General features: G+C 48.2%; 1 protein-coding gene across 1 annotated transcript in view; it reads left to right on the top strand.

Moving 5' to 3' along the window:
• The window catches only part of trpa1b (transient receptor potential cation channel, subfamily A, member 1b), a 207,151-nt gene that overhangs the window by 68,084 nt on the left and 117,271 nt on the right, over nt 1–21,796 (top strand). The window contains exons 12-13 of the mRNA XM_085993966.1: nt 365–479; nt 10,497–10,663. Of these exons, the coding sequence (XP_085850092.1) occupies nt 365–479; nt 10,497–10,663 (282 nt within the window). The remainder of the gene's footprint in view (nt 1–364; nt 480–10,496; nt 10,664–21,796) is intronic.

Below are 21,796 nucleotides of genomic sequence, written 5' to 3'. Positions count from 1 at the left end.
GCCTCAGCCCCCAGCTCTCCCAATTAGAGGCCTCTCCCCCACTTCCGATTTCTGACTGCAGCTTCCTTCCCCCCGTCCCAATTGCCCACCAACCGTCGGGGACCATCCCCAAGGGTCCCCTACTGCGGCCTTCTGTCACTGGTATTCTTTCTCGCCCGCCAGCCAGGCTATCCATTTGTCTGGCTGGGAGGCGGAGCTGCAAGATGTTAATGATGCCCTATCGTTAATAGCTGCAGGATCTCGGCATCCTCAGCCTCACCTGAACCCTTCCTATAAATATCAGGGCCAATATGTTAGTTGGGTATAAATTTAATCCATGAATTTTCTGAAACTAGTTTTTCACTTTTCATTTTAATCTTTGAAGGGATTACAAGAGTTGGACAAGTTTACATTATGCTGCTTTTGGGGGATATACTAAGACAATGGAAGTATTATTACAAACTAATATGACACTGCTCGACCGGGTGGATGAAAATGGGGTAAGTGAATACATTTCATTTCAACAGGCAGGACCACGATATGGTACTTGAACAGTGCTTGTGCTCTGTAAACCTAATAGTTCTTCCCTTATTAAATTCATTGTTTATATACCCAAGTTCCTATTGACCTGAATCTTCTGTTCAACAAGTTAGGTTCTGATTTTTCCTTTGGCACACAAGATGCCATTCCTGCTCCCATCCCACCTCTTGTGCTGCATCTGGCATCATAGTCTTCACTTTCCTTTCATGTTGCTGCAGATACCCTCTGAGGAGATAAAACAAATACAGGAAACTTTGTGTTATCCGGAGGCTAAATGTCCGGCAAGCTCGAGCCACCGGCAAAAATCAGGAGCCGTTTTGTTAGGTTTTTTTTCTTCTCGTGGCTTTTTTTTCTTCTCGTGGCTTTTTTTTCAACAGTCAGGCTCTGCAAAGTCTCTGTAGCTTAGCAACAGCTTCAGAGAGACGCTTCCAAGGTACGGGCCGACTGTTTAGAAGCTGTTGCTAAGCAACAGTGTTTGTTGTCAGATACGGAGATGAAAAGCTCCGTATGCTTCAACATTAACGCTGGTGTGTCTGGCAGTTTTGAGGGAACGGCAACAGCTTGGTCCCGTCGGTGCCGGATAGCACAAAGTTTCCTGTAATAAGATTGTATTGGCCCAGAATTTGCAGTCCTGATGACGGTGAACTGGCATCATTCACTGTCATTTCGCCTTTGAAACTGACCGCAACTTCAGGATTTAGCACATGCGCAGCCTAATACGGAAATCCGGAATCTACGGTCTGTCATTCACTGCTCCTCCTTATTTAAGTTTGCCTTTTCCCCATGTGAGAGCCCCAATCTTTGTTTTGCTCTCTCTAACATTTTTAAAAAGTTAGAATTTTAGCAGTTTACCCACTTCCTGGTTTCTTGTCTGTGAGAATTCTGCATTGTGATTGGCTGCTTAGACAGCTTGTTGACAGCAGCTCACACTATGGGATTCCCACTATACTATACTGATTTGAATTACACATCAGAAAACCCGAACTTCTCGACACAGAGATCGTTGGATCTTTGTGTGAAGCTTACTTAAGGGCCAGTGGTGAACATCTTTGCTTGGCCACTGACTGCAAATTCGAGGCCATTATCTTTACACAGAGGCTAGAAATTAATGTTGGAGATATTGACAAAGACTTAATGGCTTTATCTGACATTGCTCTGTCTGCTATTTAAATGGTGGCACCAACCCATTTAAAATAAATAAACATTTTGTTTAGCAAACAAAGGAATGTCATCTAAATGCACTAAACATCCAGCCATTAAGATTGTAAACAGTAGCAAAATACTGCGGATGCTGGAAATCCAAAATAACAACAGAAAACGCTGGAAAAACTCAGCAAACCAGGCAGCATCTGTGGAGAGAGAAACAGAGTTAACGTTTCAGGTCGAAGACCTTTCGTCAGAACTGGAAAAAAGCAGGAAATGGAGAAGCAAGTTTAGGGGCTGGGAAAAGGGGAAGGGGATGAAAGAACAAAAGGGAAGGTCTGTGATAGGATAGAAAGGAGAGATTAAGAGACATAGAGAGATATTAAGAGATATTCAATGCAAGAGGAGGTGGGAATGGGACAGGTTAAGGAACAAAGGATGGCTCTAGATGGGGTGTGAATTGCACTGGCAGAATGAAGGACAGCTGCCATGTGGGAGGGAAAACAAAAAGAAGCACAAACAAAAAGTGTGGATAAAAAAAAGAAAATATATATATGCGATAGGGGCCGAGGTTATGATCTGAAATTGTTGAACTCTATGTTGAGTCCAGAGGGCTGTAAAGTGCCTAATTGAAAGATGAGGTGCTGTTCCTCGAGCTTACGCTGAGCTTCCGTGGAACAATGCAAGAGGCCGAGGACAGTGAGGTCCGAGTGGGAGTGGAGCGGAGATTTAAAGTGACAAGCGACCGGAAGCTCGGGGTCCCCCTTACGGACTGAACGGAGGTGTTCCGCAAAGCGGTCACCCGTTCTGCGTTTGGTCTCACCAATGTAGAGGAGACCACATTGTGAGCAGCGAATACAGTATACTAAATTGCAAGAAGTACAAGTAAATCGCTGTTTCACCTGGAAGGGGTGTTTGGGGCCCTGGACAGTGGGAAGGGGGGAGGTATAAGGGCATGTGTTGCACCTCCTGCACTTGCACAGGAAGGTGCCGGGAGAAGGGGAAGGGGTGCTGGGGATGGTAGAGGAGTGGACTAGGGTGTCGTGGAGGGAGCGGTCCCTACGGAATGCTGAAAGAGGAGGGGAAGATGTGTTTGGTGGTGGGATCACGCTGGAGGTGGCGGAAATGGCGGAGGATGATCCGTTGAATGTGGAGGCTGGTGGGGTGAAAGGTGAGGACAAGGGGAACTCTCGTGGTTCCGGGAGGGAGGGGCAGGCATGAGGGCAGAAGTGCAGGAGATAGAACGGACACGGTCGAGGGCCGTGTCAACCACAGTAGAGGGGAATCCTCGGTTGAGGAAAAAGGAAGACATGTCGGAAGCACTGGTATGGAAGGTGGCATCGTCGGAGCAGATGCGGCAGAGACGGAGAAACTGGGAGAGTGGAATAGAGTCCTTATAGGAGGCGGGGTGGGAGGAAGTGTAGTCCAGGTAGCTGTGGGAGTCAGTGGGCTTGTATGGAATGTTTGTCAATAAACTATCCCCAGAGATGGAGACGGAGAAGTCGAGGAAGGGAAGGGAAGAGTCGGAGATGGACCATGTGAAGGTGAGGGAAGGGTGGAAATTAGAAGCAAAGTGAATGAAATTTTCTAGTTCAGGGCGAGAGCAGGAGACAGCACCGATACAATCATCAGTGTACTGGAAAAAGAGGTGAGGAAGGGGACCCGGTAGGATTGGAACAAAGAGTGTTCCACATATCCCACGAAAAGGCAGGCATAGCTAGGACCCATGCGGGTACCCATAGCAACACCTTTGATTTGGAGGAAATGAGTGGAGTTGTTCAATGTGAGAACAAGTTCAGTCAGGTGGAGGAGGGAGATGGTGGAAGAAGCGGAGCGCCCTCCGGCCATCCTGGTGGGGGAATGGAGGTGTAGAGGGATTGTATGTCCATAGTGAAAAGGAGGCAGTTGGGGCCAGGAAACTGGAAACTGTTAAAGTGACAGAGGGCGTCGGAAGAGTCACGGATGTAGGTGGGAAGAAACTGGACAAGGGGAGAAAAAATAGACTTGAGATAGGAAGAGATAAGTTCTGTAGGGCAAGAACAGGCTGAAACGATGGATCTACCAGGGCAGTCCTGTTTGCGGATCTTGGGAAGGAGGTAGAAGCGGGCTGTGCAGGGTTGGGGAACTATGAGGTTGGCGGCCGTGTGGCGAAGATCTCCAGAGGAGATGAGGTCAATGACAGTCTTGGAAACGGTGGCTTGATGTTCGGTAGTGGGGTCATGGTCCATGTGGAGGTAGGTGGAGGTGTCGGAGAGTTGGCATTCAGCTTCCGCTAGGTAGAGGTCGGTTCGCCAAACAACAACAGCACCACTCTTGTCAGCAGGTTTAATGACAAGGTCGGGGTTGGATCTGAGAGAATGGTGACGTAATAAAACTCACTACGCACTTGGTTTGAGCATAAAGCAAGGCTTTAATCAACTTGTTTCAGAACATGGAGGTCTAATTGTACTTCACTAGTTCCTTGTCTTACAAAATGTCCCTGGAAAGCTGGGGCCGACGCCAGAGTATTTATACTCCTTGAACGGCACCACCAGCTGGCCGTCCAGCGTTATTTCATGCGTAGTTTCTTGATGAATGATGAGATTTATAACATTCTTCCTGCCTAAAAGATTTGGAAGTCCGACGACTTCCTCTTAGCGGATCAGGCGGACCACGAATAGCCACAGTCTTTTAGATTTTTTTTTATGGCTAGAAGGCACGTCTCCCCGGACCGTGTCTTGGTCCCTGGGCCGCTTGATCCGTACCGGTGGATCGACAGGGCCCGTGTTGCTCTGATTGACCCGAGCGAGGCTGGGGAGATCGTGACTCCAGGTGCGGGTCCCCACAGGCGCAGAACTGGCTTCATCCTGTTGGATAGCCGGGGATTGACCGGCGTCCTTGCCTCGGGTGGCCATCCCACGGGGAGCGCTCAGCTCCCCGAGTGGATTCAGTGGGGCAGCTGGCAGATCTCTCGACGCCCCAGGTAGGGCGTCATCTTCGGGGGAACGCAAAGTGTCGGCATCATCCCCGTGGGTCCCTCTATCGGTTGGGTCCGTGGAACCGGCCGGACAGGAAGCCAGGTCCGGAGCGAAACGGTGGACTCCCAGCCATCAGGGTACCGCACGTGCGCGTACGTGGGGTTGGCATCCGTGAGTTCTACCTCGTCGACAAGAGGATCGGCTTTAGATGATCGGATGAATCTTCGGAGCAGCACGGGGCCGGGAGCTGCCAACCATGATGGTAGAGACATCCCATGGGTGGAGCGACGCTGGAAGCTGTAGAATCACTCGTGAGGTGTGACATTGGTAGACGTAGAAAGGAGAGACCTGATGGAATGCAACACGTCAGGGAGCATAGTTTCCCACTGCTGGTCTGGTAGGTTGTGTGACCTCAGCGCAAGACGAACAGCGTTCCAAATGATGGCGTTGTATCTCTCAACCTATCCATTACCGATGGGATGGTACGTGTCGTTTTACTTGTGGCGATTCCCCGTTGGGAGAGATAACTTTTGAGTTCGCTTGACATGAAGGAGGGACCCCGATCAAAGTGGATGAGATTGGCCGTACCGCAAAGGGAAAAGACTTGATCAAGGCATTTGATCACGGTGGAAGTAAGCATATTGGGACAGGGGAAAGCAAAGGGAAAGCGTGAATATTCGTCCACCATAGTCAGTAAGTAGGTGTTTCGCGTTGAGGAGGGCAATGGCCCTTTAAAGTCAATGCTGAGTCACTGCATAGGCTGCATAGTGTGTATGAGCGAGCCATCCGATGGACGGAAGAATTGCGGTTTTAATTCCGCACAAGCTCTACAGGAGGAGCACGTTCTTTTCGCACCTTCCATAGAAAGTGGGAGATTTTTAGATCGCACAAAGTACAACATACGGGTAACACCAGGATGGCATAAGTCAGTATGAAGATCCGCCAGAGTCGAAGTTGACATAGAAGAGCAGAATGCCCACGTGAGTGTATCCGGGGCCACATTCTCTTTGCTGGGTCGATAATGTATGGTGTATCCAAAGGCGGCCAATTCCATCCTCCAGAATTGTATTTTGTTATTCTTGATCTTAGCGTGTTTCCGGTTATCCAGCATAAAGGCCATGGAGCGCTGATCGGTTATAAGTGTGAAATGGCGACGAATGAGAAAATGACTCCATTTATGTACCGCTTCGATGATGGCCGTAGCCTCCTTCTCGACAGGAGGATAATGGAGCTCGCTACCCTGCAAAGTTCTGGACAGAAATGCAACAGGTTGACCACCTTGATTCAAGGTAGCAGAGATCGCCACATCCGATGCATTGCACTCGACCACGAATGGAAGATTTTCATCAATGGAATGAAGCGTGGCTTTTTCCAGTTGTCGCTTGAGGAGGTTGAAAGCTGAAATAGCCGTTGCCTCGAATGGAAATGACTTTGTGTGAAGCAGGGGCTGGATCTTGTCGGAGAAGTGGGGTATCCATTTCGCATAATAGGTGAACATGCTGAGTGCCCGACGAAGAAAGCCAAGATTCGTAGGGGGAGGGAGCTCCTGAAGTGGACAAAGTTGCTCCGAATCCGGTTTGATGACACCGTTGCCCACCCAGTAGCCAAGGATGTTGACTGATGGTACTGATTTCACAGATTTGGACTCATTTAAGGTTAAGTTGCGACGACGGAGAACGTCAAAAAATTTCTGGAGGTTGGCATCATGCTCCTTCTGGTCATGACCAGCAATGGTGATATTATCCAGATATGGAAAAGTGTCCGTTAAGTTCTCCTGTTTGACTAGGCTATCCATTGCCCGTTGAAAAACGGCTACCCCATTGGTGACCCCAAATGGAAGGCGACAAAACTGGTAAAGCTGACCATTGGCCTCAATGGCCATCTTCTTTCTTCTTGTCAGAATCCTTTAATGGCACTGGATGATATGCACTCTTTAAATCAAAAGTTGAAAATACCTTGTAGTAGGCAAGTTTATTGACCATGTCATCGATGCATGGTAGTGGGTAGGCATCCAGGTCGGCATACTGGTTAATAGTTTGCGAGTAATCGATGCAAAGACGTTTCTTGTGCTGCTTCAGTGGATTTTTAACAACGACGACTTGAGCCCGCCAGGAAGATGAACATGGCTCAATGATACCATCAGCTAGAAGGCGAGAGATTTCTATCTCGATAAAGGATCGATCATCTTGGCTGAAACGTCGTGATTTAGTGACTATGGGCTTACATCGGGGGGAAAGATTGGCAAGCAAGGAGGGCTCGTCGAGCGAAGCCGCCGAAAGCGCACAAAACGGTACTTTGGAAATAGTAAGCTCCGGCTTTGACCCTCCAAACTCAAAAGAGTCTTTTGTGTTGTTTCTGGAAATCCTGTCCCAGGAGCACATCACTGCATAGGTTCTTGAGCACCCCGAGCCAGGTGGAGAAATAAGTGCGGCCATTGAGAATAAGGTCGACAAGACAAAAGTCGGAAGAATTGGTGATCAGTGTCGTCAGAGCCATTGCAATTTCCCTGTCCAAGGGGTAAATACGCAGTTTTAACTTACTGACAGCCTGCTCACTAATGAAGCTGTCAGAGCTGCATGAGTCGATTAGTGCACTCAAAATGTGTCCATTTACCGAAACCTTCGTGGCTGCATGGGACAGACTTTGGGGAAAAACAGTTGTGATGGGAGGAGGGGCAGTTTTACCCTTGACACCTTTCTTGCTGCAATTATTGCAGGTCACGTTACGAGCAGGACAAAATTTCCTAAAATGGAACGCACCTCCACAGAAGAAACACTTCCTTCCAGATTGCCAAGATGCCGCTAGGGCGGGGTCGTCATCAGTGTAGGTTTCTAGGGTAGGGTTGTCATCAGCCGGGTTGGAGTCGTCATCCGTGAGGGCTTCCGCCCGAGGCCTATCGAAAGAGTCACTAAAAGTGATAGCAGCAGCCCGTGCACATGGTGAAAGATAGGTGTCTGCATTCCTCTTTGCTAAGTCCAGAGAACATGCCTGGTCATAGGCAGCCTGTAACTTGAGGGTATATTCTCGAACAGACGCTGACGTATGAAGGGAGACGCAATCCCATTAATAAAGGAATCACAAATTAACTCCTCCTGGTACTGCTCAGCTGTAACAGCTTTAAGATTACAATCCTTGCTGAGCCTGCGAAGTTTCTGAAGGAATTCGTCAAGTGATTCCCCGGGTTGTTGTCGAGTTGTGGCCAGTAGATGCCGAGCAAAAATTTCATTTGGGGACTTGACATATAGCTGCTGTAGTATTTGGATAGCGGCGTCATAGTCTACACAGTCTTCGATATAATCAAACACATGAGGGGATACATAATTAGCAAGCATTCATAACTTGTTAGGAACAGTCTCACCACACTCCTCAAGGAAGTTGCTAAAGTTACGATACCAGTGTTTCCATACCTTAGTGGCTGTAAGTGAATTTGGGTCCAGGTCGAGACGGGCGGGTCTGAGTAGTTTCTCTATGATGGATCGATTACTTGTCTGAGTTCCCTTCTACGGTTCGAGTCGCAGCTGGCTGTTCCCGAATCACCCAAAGCATGGAGTCGATATCAAGTTGATTAAATTGACGTAATAAAACTCACTACGCACTTGGTTTGAACATAAAGCAAGGCTTTAATCAACTTGTTTCAGAACATGGAGGTCTAGTTGTACTTCACTAGTTCCTTGTCTTACAAAATGTCCCTGGTAAGCTGGGGCCGACGCCCGAGTATTTATACTCCTTGGACGGCGCCACCAGCTGGCCGTCCAGCGTTATTTCACGAGTAGTTTCTTGATGAATAATGAGATTTATAACAAATGGAGTGCTGCAAGTTCAGAGGGAGGTAGGTTGGAGTGAGTGAGGGGAGCAGAGAAATGGAGACGGCCGATGTCACAGCGGCAGTTTGCAATGAAAAGATCTAGAGCGGGTAAGAGGCCAGAGGGAGGGGTCCAGGTAGAACGAGAATTCTGAAAGCGGGAGAAAGGGTCAGCAGTAAACAGTATGTTCAGCCAATAATTGATTAAGCAGTTGTAAAATAAAATCAGCAAGTGGTTGAAGTAAACAGCTTCCAGATTTTTAATTGGAAGAATGGCACTTGAGTCACTGTGTGCACAAATAATAAAGCGCTTCTGAAAGAACTCCAACTCCAGCTCTGTTTCTGGGCTCTTAACTCATCCAGTTATACTTACATCCAGTGTAAAAAAGATTAATTGATTTGTAGCTTTTGTGTTTAGGCACAACCATGTGGTAGTTAACAAATTTGTTGCTTTAATTTCAATAAAATAATTATAAATTATATTCAAATGCACCACATGTTGAAATACAAGGGGCGATTTTAACCCACCCTTCCCGCGAGAATGGGGCGGGAGGGTAGTTAAAATCTCTGTAAAGTACTTACCGCTCCATTTCCACTGCATCCTGCCAACCGTCATTTTAACCATAGTTTATTCCTGAAGTGACTCTGCCAGAGTGGTTACTGATGCACAGCTCTGCCAGTTTAAGCACCAGTAATAGTGCCTGGGTGCTAAAAAATATACAAGTATTGTCTATACTGCTGAATCAAACTACAAGAAATAAGTGTGTAATGTTGTGGCATAAACAATACAACATTGTACATATTTTTTTGCTAGTGCTTTCACAAATGGAGTTAACTTGATTTTATTAGCAATAAATCTGCAGCTTCCAATTATCTCTGGTTGACCATCAATAGCTATTATTGAGTCTCAGGGAAGAAACATAGCAACATAGAAACATAGAAGACAGGAGCAGGAGTAGGCCATTCGGCCCCTCGAGCCTGCTCCGCCATTCAATGAGATCATGGCTGATCATCCAAACTCAGTACTCTGTCCCTGCCTTCTCCGCATATCCCTTTATCCCTTTAGCCTTAAGAAATATATCTAACTCCTTCTTGAATATATTTAATGAATTGTTCTCAAGTGCCCTCTGTGGTAGAGAATTCCACAGGTTCACCACTCTCTGGGTGAAGAAATTCCTCCTCATCTCTGTCCTAAATGGCTTACCCCTTATCCTTAGACTGTGACCCCTGATTCGGGTCTCCCCGGCCATCAGAAACATCCTTCCTGCATTTAGTCTGTCTAGTCCTGTTAGAATTTTATAAGTTTCAATGAGATCCCCTCTCATTCTTCTAAACTCCGGCGAGTATAAGCTCAATCGACCCAATCTCTCCTCATACGTCATTCCTGCCATCCCAGGTATCAGTCTGGTGAATCTTTGCTGCACTCCCTCCATGGCAAGAACATCCTTCCTCAGATAAGGCGACCAAAACTGCACACAATACTCAAGATGTGGTCTCACCAAGGCCCTGTACAACTGCAGCAAGACATCCTTGTTCCTGTACTCGAACACTCTTGCTACGAAGGCCAACATACCATTTGCCTTCTTAACCGCCTGCTGCACCTGCATGCTTACCTTCAGCGACTGGTGCACAAGGACACCCAGGTCTCGTTGCACTTCCCCTTCTCCCAATCTATTGCCATTCAGATAATAATCTGCCTTCCTGCTTTTGCCATCAAAGTGGATAACCTCGCATTTATCCACATTATACTGCATCTGCCATGCTTCTGCCCAATCACACAACCTGTCCAAATCATACTGGAGTTTCTCGGCATCCTCCTCACAGCACACACGCCCACCTAGCTTTGTGTCGTCTGCAAACTTGGAGATATTGCATCTAGTTCCCTTATCTAGATCATTAATATATATTGTGAATAGCAACACAAGACTTTTAAATTATGCTTCATCAAGTAAAAGTCATAAGAAGAATTTTATAAACACAAAGCAATTATTCATTCAGGTTATACAATGTAGATTTGCGTTTTTCTCATGTTTATCAAACTGGTTCTCAAATTTCTTTTGTAATTTGTTCCAAAGAACACTGCCCTCCATCTGGCTGCAAGAGAAGGACGCAGCAGTGCTGTATGTCTACTACTAACCCAGGGAGCTGCTATAACACTGAATAATAATGAAGCTTCATTTTTCCACAAAGCAATTCGCAATAAAAGAAAGGATACCAGTTTAGCTATTATTCAAAGTGAAAGGTATGAATGTGATATTGCAGCTATTACTGTACTTATGTGGGTTCTGATATTTTTCTGAAAGACATTTTACTACTTAAAACAATTGTAGGTTTAAAATCACAATATATCATCGACTCTACAAAAATCATCAATAAATTAATTATGTGAAAATGTCTTAAATGTTAAAATATAAGATATGAGCCCAGATTGTCTTCCACAATCCAGCCAAACTTTGGGCTGCATAGCAACAGGGAATGATGGAAAATCTGGGGTGAGGCCTACTATGCATTGTAAAAGTAATGATAGAGGTGATGTCTCACACAGGTTTGTCACGTAAAATTTCCATTGGATAGTTGAAGTGAAAATATAGGAGACTTCATTGTGTTACAGATTGTGATTTGCTATAGTTATAGGGAATGTTTATAGTTGCCCATATAAAAAATGGCTAGTTATTTACATATTTAAGATAAAGCCTCAACTAACAGAAGGACAAGGGCAGCAGGTGCATAGGAACACCATCACCTCCAGGTTTCCCTCCAAGTGACATACCATCCTGACTTGGACATATCCTGAAACTCCCTCCCTAGCAGTACTGTGGGAGTACCTTCACCACACGGACTGCTGCGGTTCAAGAAGAAGGCCCAATACAGACCTTCTCAAGGGCAACTAGGGATGGGCAATAAATGTTGGCTTTGCATGCAACACCAACATCCTGAGAATGAATTTTAAAAATATTCTGCCATGTTGAGCCCCAGTATAATGTATGCCTGCATGAAGCAAATGTACATTTCTTGCCAGGACTGCATCATAGCAGAAGTGGGGCCCCCATTTCTGGTTTCCAAATATAATGTCCAGGAGCCTTTTTTTTAAAAATGGCATTTTTGGTGGGTACAGCCTATATCCTACGGAGTAGCAAAGTACCTGCCTGAAATTCCTTACTGCCACATGGCAGATGTTCCAGGAGTACCGTAAATGGTACAGATGCCACTCCCTTTATGTTAATGACCCTGTCCCTGGGAATTTGGATGGGATTAGTGCTAAGCACACTGGCAAGCAGAAGTCTCACCCTGCCACACATTTGATGGCACAGTGGCCCAATCAGAGTTTTCAGGGTTGTTTGGTCCTGGCTAGTGGGAAGTTTAGCAGTGCTCTGTACTGGTAGGTTGCCTAGTTTTAGTCGGTTAAACACCAGCAATACCCCTGTACACACCTGACCCCTAAGCCTTGGCTGTTGCTAACCTGTCCCTAAACACTGTGGACTTAGATAACTGGGATATGTCCTTATGGAAATATAGTGCACAGTTCATGTAATTGAAATGTGTTGGAGTGGGGGGAATCTGTGGGGAGTGGCACATCCCAGCGAAAGTACCAGGATGAGCACAACCGGGATATCAGCCACTCACCCTGTCAGAGTTAGCTGATTCAAAGGGAGGTCCCTTAATTGGACTATCATTGTCAGGCAGAACCACCAGTAGGTGCCTGCCCACCTGCCAAACAGGCCGCAATTTGTGGTACAACATTGGGCAGGTGGAGTGGGTGTTGACATCTTCAGGCCCGGGAACTCTACTTGTAGTTTGTTTTGGATAAGCATTTTTCCATACATGTCAGATGCCAATGACCAAAATGAAAACATAAGCAAACCTGGCAAAAATGTTTTTGAGCCGGTCAGATTTTCAGGCATATCTGCATCTATAGAGCAGGGAGCCAGATACGCTAATCTTTCCAATATAAGCTCTGCTGTCTATTATGAATGAGCCTACGATGAGTTTAGCTGTAGCACCCCAGCTGGAGCTCACAAAATCCAGCACAAGAGCAGCTCTTAAAGGATGCAGCTTGCCATATAACGGAAAGTTGTGGTGGTGACTGACAAGTTGCTTGATCGTTCACCATAGCACAAGACAGACTTGTAGGTAACACTGCTCCTTTTGAGTGCTACCAATAAGGATCATCCTATTTGGGTAGGAAGGCCACCATCCTGTGAAAGCACAGGTGCCAGCTGCATGGAAGGAGTTCACCCACTGAGTCAATACAGTCACCTCTCTCCTTACCTGGTTGCAAATGAGGAACAAGCTTGTTGGCACCAGGAGCATGTCAAATGTAATGGCACTCTTTAACTTTGCTCACTTTTTTTGTGGGGCTCATCAACCATGGCACAAACTTAAGTTGAGAACTTAGTCCCCTCTGCAAGGTGCTACTTCGAACATTGTACACTATCTTTTCCACATAGTCTTTTATTATGCATAATCTTGAAGGTGGCAGTGGCAGCCAAGGAACAACAAATGGATTCTGGCATCCAGGCCCAGATGCTCTCTGATGTTAGGGGGTCTTTCAGTGGGATCAATAGCCATAGAAGCGCAGTTTAGCTTAATTAGCCTAAGAACCATCCACCCAATATTACTTCTTCTTTATATAATGCGGGCACTGTGGAATGTCCCAATCGTATTGCTTCCTGAGCAACAGCGTGCATGAGGCTGTTGCCATGGTCAGAGAGCACCTGAACATTAATTGAATGCAAATGTTTTCTCTTCATGAAGATCATGGGGTTGATTTGAAGAATACTGATACCCATATGGTTTAGCTTCCTCACTTTTGACCTTGTCCTCTGCCATAGATTCTGGATTCTGCTCTTCTTCTGTCTGTTGTGCGGCCTCTTTGAAGAGAAAATGTGTGCAACATGCACCAGATGACAATCATTCCTAGTAGGGGTTGTGAAGTAAGGACCCTTTAATCAGTCCAAACAACTGAAGCACTGCTTCAGGACCCCAGTTGCATGTTCATTGATAATCCTTGTAGTGGAGGTGCTGCATTGATATTTGATTTGTCTGCAGGTCTTTGTTCAGCAAATGATACAGGTCGGTGACAGCCTAAGCTTTATCATTATCAAGTAGCTCTGGCTGTTGTGGGTACTGGCAGGACCTGACTGTGCACCTTCTGTGCCACCTCACTTCACAGACCGCCTTTTGCTGTTCCTCACGGGCCATTCCAGCCAACAGCAGCAAAATGAGAGCGTTGCAATATTACAAAAATAAAATACTGCGGTTGCTGGAAATCTGAAATAAAAACAGAAAATGCTGGAAATACTCAGCAGGTCAGGCAGCATCTGTGGAGAGAGAAACAGAGTTAACGTTTCAGGTTGATGACCCTTCGTCGGGCTGCTTGGGGTCAAGGGCTATCCCCTGCACAATTGGCTCATGACTCCTCATAGGAACCCACATTCAGTAGCTGAACAGCACTACAATCAGATGCATGGGCCAACGAGAGTCCTCTTTGAGCAGATTAGTGGAGCCCTCAAGCAACTATGCCACTCCCTGGACAGGTCTGGTGGCTTCCTACAATAGAGCCCATAGAGACTATGGGCTGGATTTTGTCATTGGGGGCAGGCTAGGGACGTGTCAGGTGGTTGTCGTGTCAGGATCCCGACTCCGATGTAAAGTGGGACAGAAGTGCGATTTTGCCCTAATTGGGCACTTGATTTCCAGCGTGTGGGAACCCCTGGCCCAATGAGCCTTTTCATACAGAAAGTCGCCTCCGATGGCGTCATCAATGCTGCTGGATTTAAGGCCTGCAAGCAGCCTTGCTTCATTTTCAGCCTTTAAACTTTATGCCTATTGTTCTGAGCACTTCCTTCACCAATTATGTCCACCAGTAGACCAAAGTGTGCTCAAAGATTCGATGAGGCCTCCCTCCAAGCTCTGGTGGAGGGAGCAAGATCAAATAAGGAGGTGCTCTTCCCTTCCTCAGGGAGGAAAAAGCCTCCCCAGCAGACTAAAGCTGTGTGGCTGCAAGTGGGCCAAGAGGCAAACGCAATTTCTATGTGCAGCAGAACCTGGCTGCAGTGCAGGAAGAGGTTTCATGACCTTCTCCGCACAAGAAAAGTGAGTATAACATTCCCATCAGCCTCAATCTGATCCCCATCGCCTCTCCTCACCAGCACTCTGCTTTGCCAACCTCTTCCTCCACATCCCACTTGATCCTTACATCCCTGCACCCTTACCCATTCCCTCTCTCTCTATGGTCACATTCACTTAATTATTCGACCATGCAGCCCTCAAACTCCCTATCACTGTGATGCAATGACAACAAATTACAACACACAGGGAGGGCCCTTTGTCTTCTTCTAAGCATCTTTGCTGTGGATTCACTCCACCCTCTCCTTCATTCTCACTCAAACTCCACTTGTGTGCTGCATTGCAGCAAAAGAGAGCCCTCAATAAGAGGGAAAGAGCAAGGACAGGAGGAGGGCCACCCTCAGTAGCCCAGCTCACCACTTCAGAGGAGGCGGCCCTGGAGATCGCCGGAGTGAAGGACGATTCGCAAGTGGGGGATGGACAGGCAGGCGCATCACAGCAAGCTGGTGACAGAATAGTTTAGCATCTCTCTCATTGACATTGCATGAGTGACTGAGAATGATTCTGATGCTCTAACAGATTGGCTTATGTTGTGTCCGTGCCTTAATAATACACGGACTGCAGGAGAACAATAAAACAGGTATTTACTGAACAGAGGGTAACTTAAGACTGAAGTACAGAAGCCTGCTATGGCTTTATATACAGGAGTGGTCACTGCCGGTACTGCAGTATAGAATCAGTTCTTCTCTTAAAGGTACATACACAACAATTCCTCCCCTTTTAGATAAACAGTACATAACATTCATTTAACAACTAAATAATAACTAATTACAATTACAATTTTCTCTGTACTATATACATCAACTGAAATAATCATTTATAAGTTCAGTCTTTGAGGAGGCTTCCTGATCCTGACTGGATAGCGCCTTTCTCGAGTACCCTGTTCTTGCGGCGGAGTTGATTCTGGCTCATTGTCATTGGTTGGTTCGTCAGCTTCCAATACCACTGCTTCTGAGGTAGACGCAATCTGTACTTTGGGTTGATTACCAGGTGCACCTGCTCGTGGTATGGGTTTGGCTTGTTCCTGTGACTCTAGAATCTGGTCAGCATGGCGTCTCACGATGCTCTCTCCAACGTCCACTGTGTACATTAGTGGTCCCTGCTGTGTGCATATCGGTCCTGGCTGCCATTTTTCTGTTCGGCAGTCGTGGGCCAAGACTGGCTGCCCTATCTTGAAGCTCCTGGTTGGCTTCTCATTTATGTGCTGGAAATGCTTATCCTCAACATCTCGTCTTATGTTTGGTTTGAGCAAATCCAGGCGACATCTTAGCCTTCGGTTGAAGAACATTATGGCTGGAGCTTGGTTGGTGACTGCATGTGTCACATTCCGGTAAGCAAACAAGAAATTATCCACCTTTGTGTTGTAGTGGTATGTCGTCGTTATACATTGTCTTTATTGCCTTTTTAAAGGTCTGAACAAACCTCTCAGCCAATCCATTTGTGGCTGGATGATATGGGGCAGATGTGTAATGTTTCACCCCATTATTCCTCAGAAACCTCTGGAAATCCTCGGACACAAACTGTGGCCCATTGTCGGAGCAAATCTGTTCTGGCAAGCCATTCCTGGCGAAGATGGTCCGTAGGACTGCAATAGTTTTCTCCGTGGTGGTGGAGGACATTTTGATGACCTCTGGCCATTTCGAATGGGCGTCCACAGCGATTAGGAACATTGAGTCCATAAATGGACCAGCAAAATCAATGTGCACCCGTTGCCATGGAGATGAGGGCCACTCCCATGGATGTAGCGGGGCCTGTGGTGGAACGTTTTGGACCTCCTGGCATCCTGTGCATCTCTTGGTCATATCCTCGATTTCTTTATCGATTCCCGGCCACCACACAAACGCCCTGGCTAGGCTCTTCATTTTTACCCCTCCCAGATGACCCTCATGAAGCTCATTGAGCACTCTATCTCTCAACTTGGGTGGAATTACCACTCGGGATCCACACATCAAGGTCCCCTGGCACACTGACAGCTGTTCTCTCCTTGGCGAGAATGCTGGCAACAGTGAGTCGCCATGTGCTGGCCATCCCTTCACCGTCAAATCATAGACCCGAGAGAGTGTCGGGTCATTTCGGGTTTCCTTCTCTATACTTGAGTTTGTAACAGGTAGACATTCGACTATGGTCGCATGGAATATCTCAACAGGGTCCACTGCAGGTGCTTCCTCTGCCATAGGCAATGGTAGGCGCGACAGCCCATCAGCGTTTCCATGCTGTTTCGTACCCTTGTACTCTATGTCGTACTGATGTGCCCCTAGAAAAAGTGACCATCTTTGCAGCCGTTGCGCCGTCATCACCGGAATGCCCTTCTTCGGGTTAAAAATAGAGACCAGGGGCTGATGATCAGTCAGTAGGGTGAATTTCTGCCCGTGCAGATAGTGATTGAACTTCTTCACTCCCCACACCAGGCTGAGGGCTTCCCTGTCAATGTGGGCGTAGTTACGCTCGGCTGAGGTTAACGAGCGCGACGCAAAGGCTATTGGCCTCTCTGAACCGTCAAGGAATTTGTGTGAAAGCACCGCTCCGATGCCGTAGGGAGACGCATCACATGCTAACCGAATTGGTAGTGTTGGATTGTAGTGGGCCAATACTTCTTTTGAAGTGATTAGGCATTTACATTTCTGAAAGACACGCTTACACTCATCACTCCATTTCCATGTTACTCCAGTTTGCAGCAGGGCGTTCAGTGGGTGCAGAATTTTAGATAAATTTGGCAAGAACTTATGGTAGTAGTTCACCAACCCGAGGAACGACCTCAGTTGCGACACATTTTCCGGTGCTGGAGCCTTGACTACAGCCTCAATCTTGTCCGGCGACTTATGCAACCCTTCCTCATCAATCGTGGCCACAATACGAGATTTGTCTCCTGAAGAACTCGCATTTGGGGCGGTTGGCTCATTGCCCATATTCCTGTAATCTAGTGAGCACCTGCTCCAGGTTGGCAAGGTGTTCAGTCATTTTCGCCCGTAACCAGGATGTCGTCCAAATAACACTGGGTCCCCGGGATCCCTTGCAGGACTTGTTCCATCGCCCTCTGCCAAATAGCCGGGGCTGATGCTACCCCGAATACCAGTCGATTGTACTTGTAAAGGCCTTTGTGAGTGTTTATCGTGAGGTATTTCCTAGATGCTTCTTCCACCTCCATTTGTAGATACGCTTGGGCCAGATCAATCTTTGTAAAGCGTTTCCCTCCAGATAGTGAGGCGAAAATATCTTCTATCCGTGGAAGTGGATATTGTACTGTGTGCAGGACTGGGTTCACAGTTACCTTGAAGTCCCCATAGATGCGAACCTTCTTCGGCTCCCCAGGCGTGCTGCTCAATGATTTCTTCATTACAGGAACGATGGGTGTGGCCCACTCGCTCCAGTCCACCTTGGACAGCACACCTGAATGCTCCAGACTCTCCAGCTCTGGTTCAATGGCTGGGCGGATCGTGTAAGGTACCGGTCTGGCCTTAAAAAATTTTGGGTTTGCGTTATCTTTGATTTTTATCATTGCCGTTACTCCTTTTAGAGTCCCAAGTCCTTGTTGGAACACCTCTTTCGCGTCAGTTAGAATTTTTGACATTCGACCAGGTGTGACGTCATCATCCTTTTTGTCAGTCACAGTTAGCGCCTGAATGGAATGCCAATCCAATTGTATTTTTCGGATCCATTCACGTCCCAATAATGGTGGTTCTCCATCTTGTAGTATATATAGATACAGTTTCTGTGTTTCCTTGCCGTTGTATTCAACTGGCACCCTTATCTTTCCTCTGGGGTAGACCTTTTGCCCCGTGTATGTCTTCAATACAATGGACGTGTCCTTCAAGGGTATGTGTGAGAATAGCCGCTCATAGTCTTGTCGATTCATGACAGTTAGGGCTGATCCTGTGTCCAATTCCATCTTTGCTGGGGACCCTGCTATCATGAGGGTGACCCAAATGGTTCGGTGATCCTCCTTTGCGATCATGTTGTGTAACTTTAGACAACTTAGTCTCCTGCTCCCGGAGTCCTTATCACTCTCCTGATCTTCCGAACTACTGTCTGTCAATTTCTTTACTTTCTTGTACTTTTCCTTAGTTCTTGTAGTGTTGGTTTTCTTTCCCGACCTGCAGACTCTTGCTATGTGTCCCATTTTCCCACATTGCCTGCATACTTTGTCCTTAAATCAGCAGTCCTTCTGATCATGGGTTGTTTTGCCGCAGCGATAGCACTTTTCTGCTCCATACGCCATTTCGTTAGCGCTGTATTGTGGTTTCTGTTGTATTTCCACAGCTCCCCGTGCTGCTGCTTCGTAGGATACTGCCACGCTGAAAGCCTGTTCCAGCATCAGGTCCTTTTCCGAAAGTAGCCGTTTTTGGGTTCCTTCACTCTGGAGCCCGCAGACAAACTTATCCCGTAAGGTGTCTGCCAGTCCTGCTCCGAACTGGCAGTGCTTCGATAACTTGCGTAGTTCCGTAAGATAGTCAGCATTGCTCTCATCTTTGTGCTGGTTTCTTTTATGGAACTTGAATCTTTCTGCTATCAGCAGCGGTGTAGGGTTTAGGTGTTCCTGTAAGATATTAACAACCTCTTCAAAATTTTTCTCCATTGGTTTAGCTGGGGTAATTAAATTCCGCAATAGGCCGTACGTTCTCGCGCCCATCAAATTTAATAATACCGATGCCTTCTTTCCGTCGGCCACCTCATTTGCCTTGCAGTACACTTCAATTCTTTCCACATACGTGGTCCAGTCTTCTACCTCATTGTTGAAAGCAATGATACTGCCACTTTTCGGCATCTTGGGTGATTTTAAATGGCGCTCCCGCACTTTTTCTTCTTCACCAATGGATTAAAATGGCACCTCCCGCGCTTTTCCTTCTTCCCCAATGGAATAAAATGGTGCCTCCCGCTCTTTTCCTTCTTCCCCTTGCTGCCACGCTGCTCCTAGCGTTCTGCAGGGTAATGGCGGCGACCCGCGGCTTCGGCGCATCTCACTTTTCCTTCCCCTTGTGTTATTTTCGCTACGCTGCCCGGTTCTTGAGCACCGACTGTGCCCTGTGCGCTCCACCCTCTCGCTCTCTCTTTTCCTCCTGACGATGCTGCACGGCCCCTTTGCAGAGCCGCTCGATCGAGCTCGAGCCCGCCGCAGTCCGGAAGGGTCAGCGCATTACCTGCTACCAGCACGATTTGCTGGAACACCTTGACTGGGGAGCCAAGCCCAGCTCTCCACAGCCTCTCCTACAACTCTCTGAACTCCGAGGGATCCTTGGGCGGTTGCCCGCGGTCGACGCCCATTGCTCTGACTTCGACCTCCAAGAAGCTTCTTCTCAGGGAAAGATCCCCATGAGGTGATGCAGTACTGCAGGTGAGTTCGAACCTGTTCATCGCCACTGTAGTGTCCGCGCCTTAATAATACACGGACTGCAGGAGAACAATAAAACAGGTGTTTACTGAACAGAGGGTACTCTTTTATTTGGACCCAAAAAAAAAAAACCAATTCAACTGTAAATAAACAAAAGTTCAACTAAAGCTTAACAAATCAAATTAAAATTTGGTTTTCTGTGTTGATGATGCACTCCAGTCCCCGCGGCGCCCATCGGTCGCGGAAATACTCAAGCGCACCGGCGGACACCGCGTGCTCCATCTCCAGGGCCACCCGGGCGCGAATATGGCCGCGGAAGAGATGCAGGCAATCCGGCTGGACGACCCCCTCGACCGCCCGCTGCCTGGACCAATTGATGGCTCTTTTAGCCAGGCCCAGGAGCAGGCCCACAAGGAGGTCCTCCAACCTGTCCGCTCCCCTCCGCACCGGGTGACCGTAGATCAAGAGCGTGGGACTGAAGTGCAACCAAAAATCGAGGAGCAGCCCCTTCAAGTAGTGAAAGAGGGGCTGCAACCTCTCACAATCCATATAAACGTGAAACACGGACTCCTCCAGGCCGCAAAAAATGCAGGCGGCCTGGGAGTCCGTGAACCTACTTAAAATCTTATTGCACGGGACCGCTCCATGCAACACCCTCCAGGCCAAGTCCCCGATGGAACAAGGGAGGACTCCCGCATAGAGAGCCCTCCATTGGGGACCTCCGCTACCGCCGGTCGGCAAAACGCCACGCCAAGGCGTGTCCGGACGGTAGACGAAGATGGCAAAGTGGAGAGTGTGCAGGAGCAGCCCGTACAGGAAACCCCTCCGCGCGGAATGAAAAGGCACGGAGGGTACTTCCTTGAGACGGCTCAAGTTGTGAGGCGCCGGTTCCCGAGGGGAGTTTCGGGGCCGGGCGCCGATGAGGAATTCTGTCCGAACGAGGGTAAGCTCGGACGGGATCGCCCCACGTGCTTGAGCCGCCTCGATACACCTAGTGGAGTCAGGGCCCAGTGCCGCTTTTACCGATTCGATGGTTTCGACCGCGAGCTGGACGTTGGCCCAGGACAGGCGCCGCGCCAGCTCCTCCGGCGCCATCCAGCCCGCTCCTCCGCCATCGAGCAGGTCCCCGACTCTGGTCACCTTGCCAGCCACAGCCCTACCCTCCGCCAGCCGCCCGAACCCGTGTTCGTGGAGGTGCGGATTCCTGAGCAGCGGCTCCCGAAGGAGAGCTGCCGCTCCTGACGGGGGAGAGCTCCGCCTGGAAGCGACGTAGTTCCAAACCCATAGTAGTTCCTGGTAGAAGACAGGCAGCTCCCGCAGGCCGGCACGCCTGCTGCCCACTTTCGCAAACAGGAGCTGCGTGTCGTAATTGAGGCCATGCAGCTGGCGGAAGAAAAACGTCGCCAGCGCACACCATCTCGGAGGATTCTCGACGTACAGGTATCTCTGCAGCATCTGAAGACGGAAAGTCGCAGCCTGGGTGCGAAGGCACACCAGCGCCTGACCGCCCTCCCTAAGCGGGAGACACAGAACCGCGGCAGAGACCCAGTGCTTCCTTTTGTCCCAGAAGAAGTCGATGAGCTTCTTCTGAATCTTGGCGACAAACGCAGGGGGAGGGATCAAAGTGACCAACCGGTACCACAACATGGCGGCCACCAGCTGGTTTATGACCAGCGCTCGACCCCTGTAGGACAACACTCGGAGCAGTCCTGTCCAGCGTCCTAGGCGAGCGGTGACTTTGGCCTCCAGCTCTTGCCAGTTCGCCGGCCAAGCGTCCTCGGCAGGGCTAAGGTAGACTCCCAAATAGAGGAGGTGCGTGGTGCTCCAGGCGAAAGGTCTGAACTCCTCCGGCAGGGAGTCCACCCGCCACTGACCCACCAGGAGTCCGGAACATTTCTCCCAGTTGATCTTGGCGGAGGA

Source organism: Somniosus microcephalus, chromosome 7 (genome assembly GCF_052327205.1).
Source record: "Somniosus microcephalus isolate GS21.2 chromosome 7, FLI_Smic_1.0, whole genome shotgun sequence".
NCBI classification, from domain to species: Eukaryota; Metazoa; Chordata; class Chondrichthyes; order Squaliformes; family Somniosidae; genus Somniosus; species Somniosus microcephalus.
This window is presented reverse-complemented; position numbering and strand designations above follow the sequence as displayed.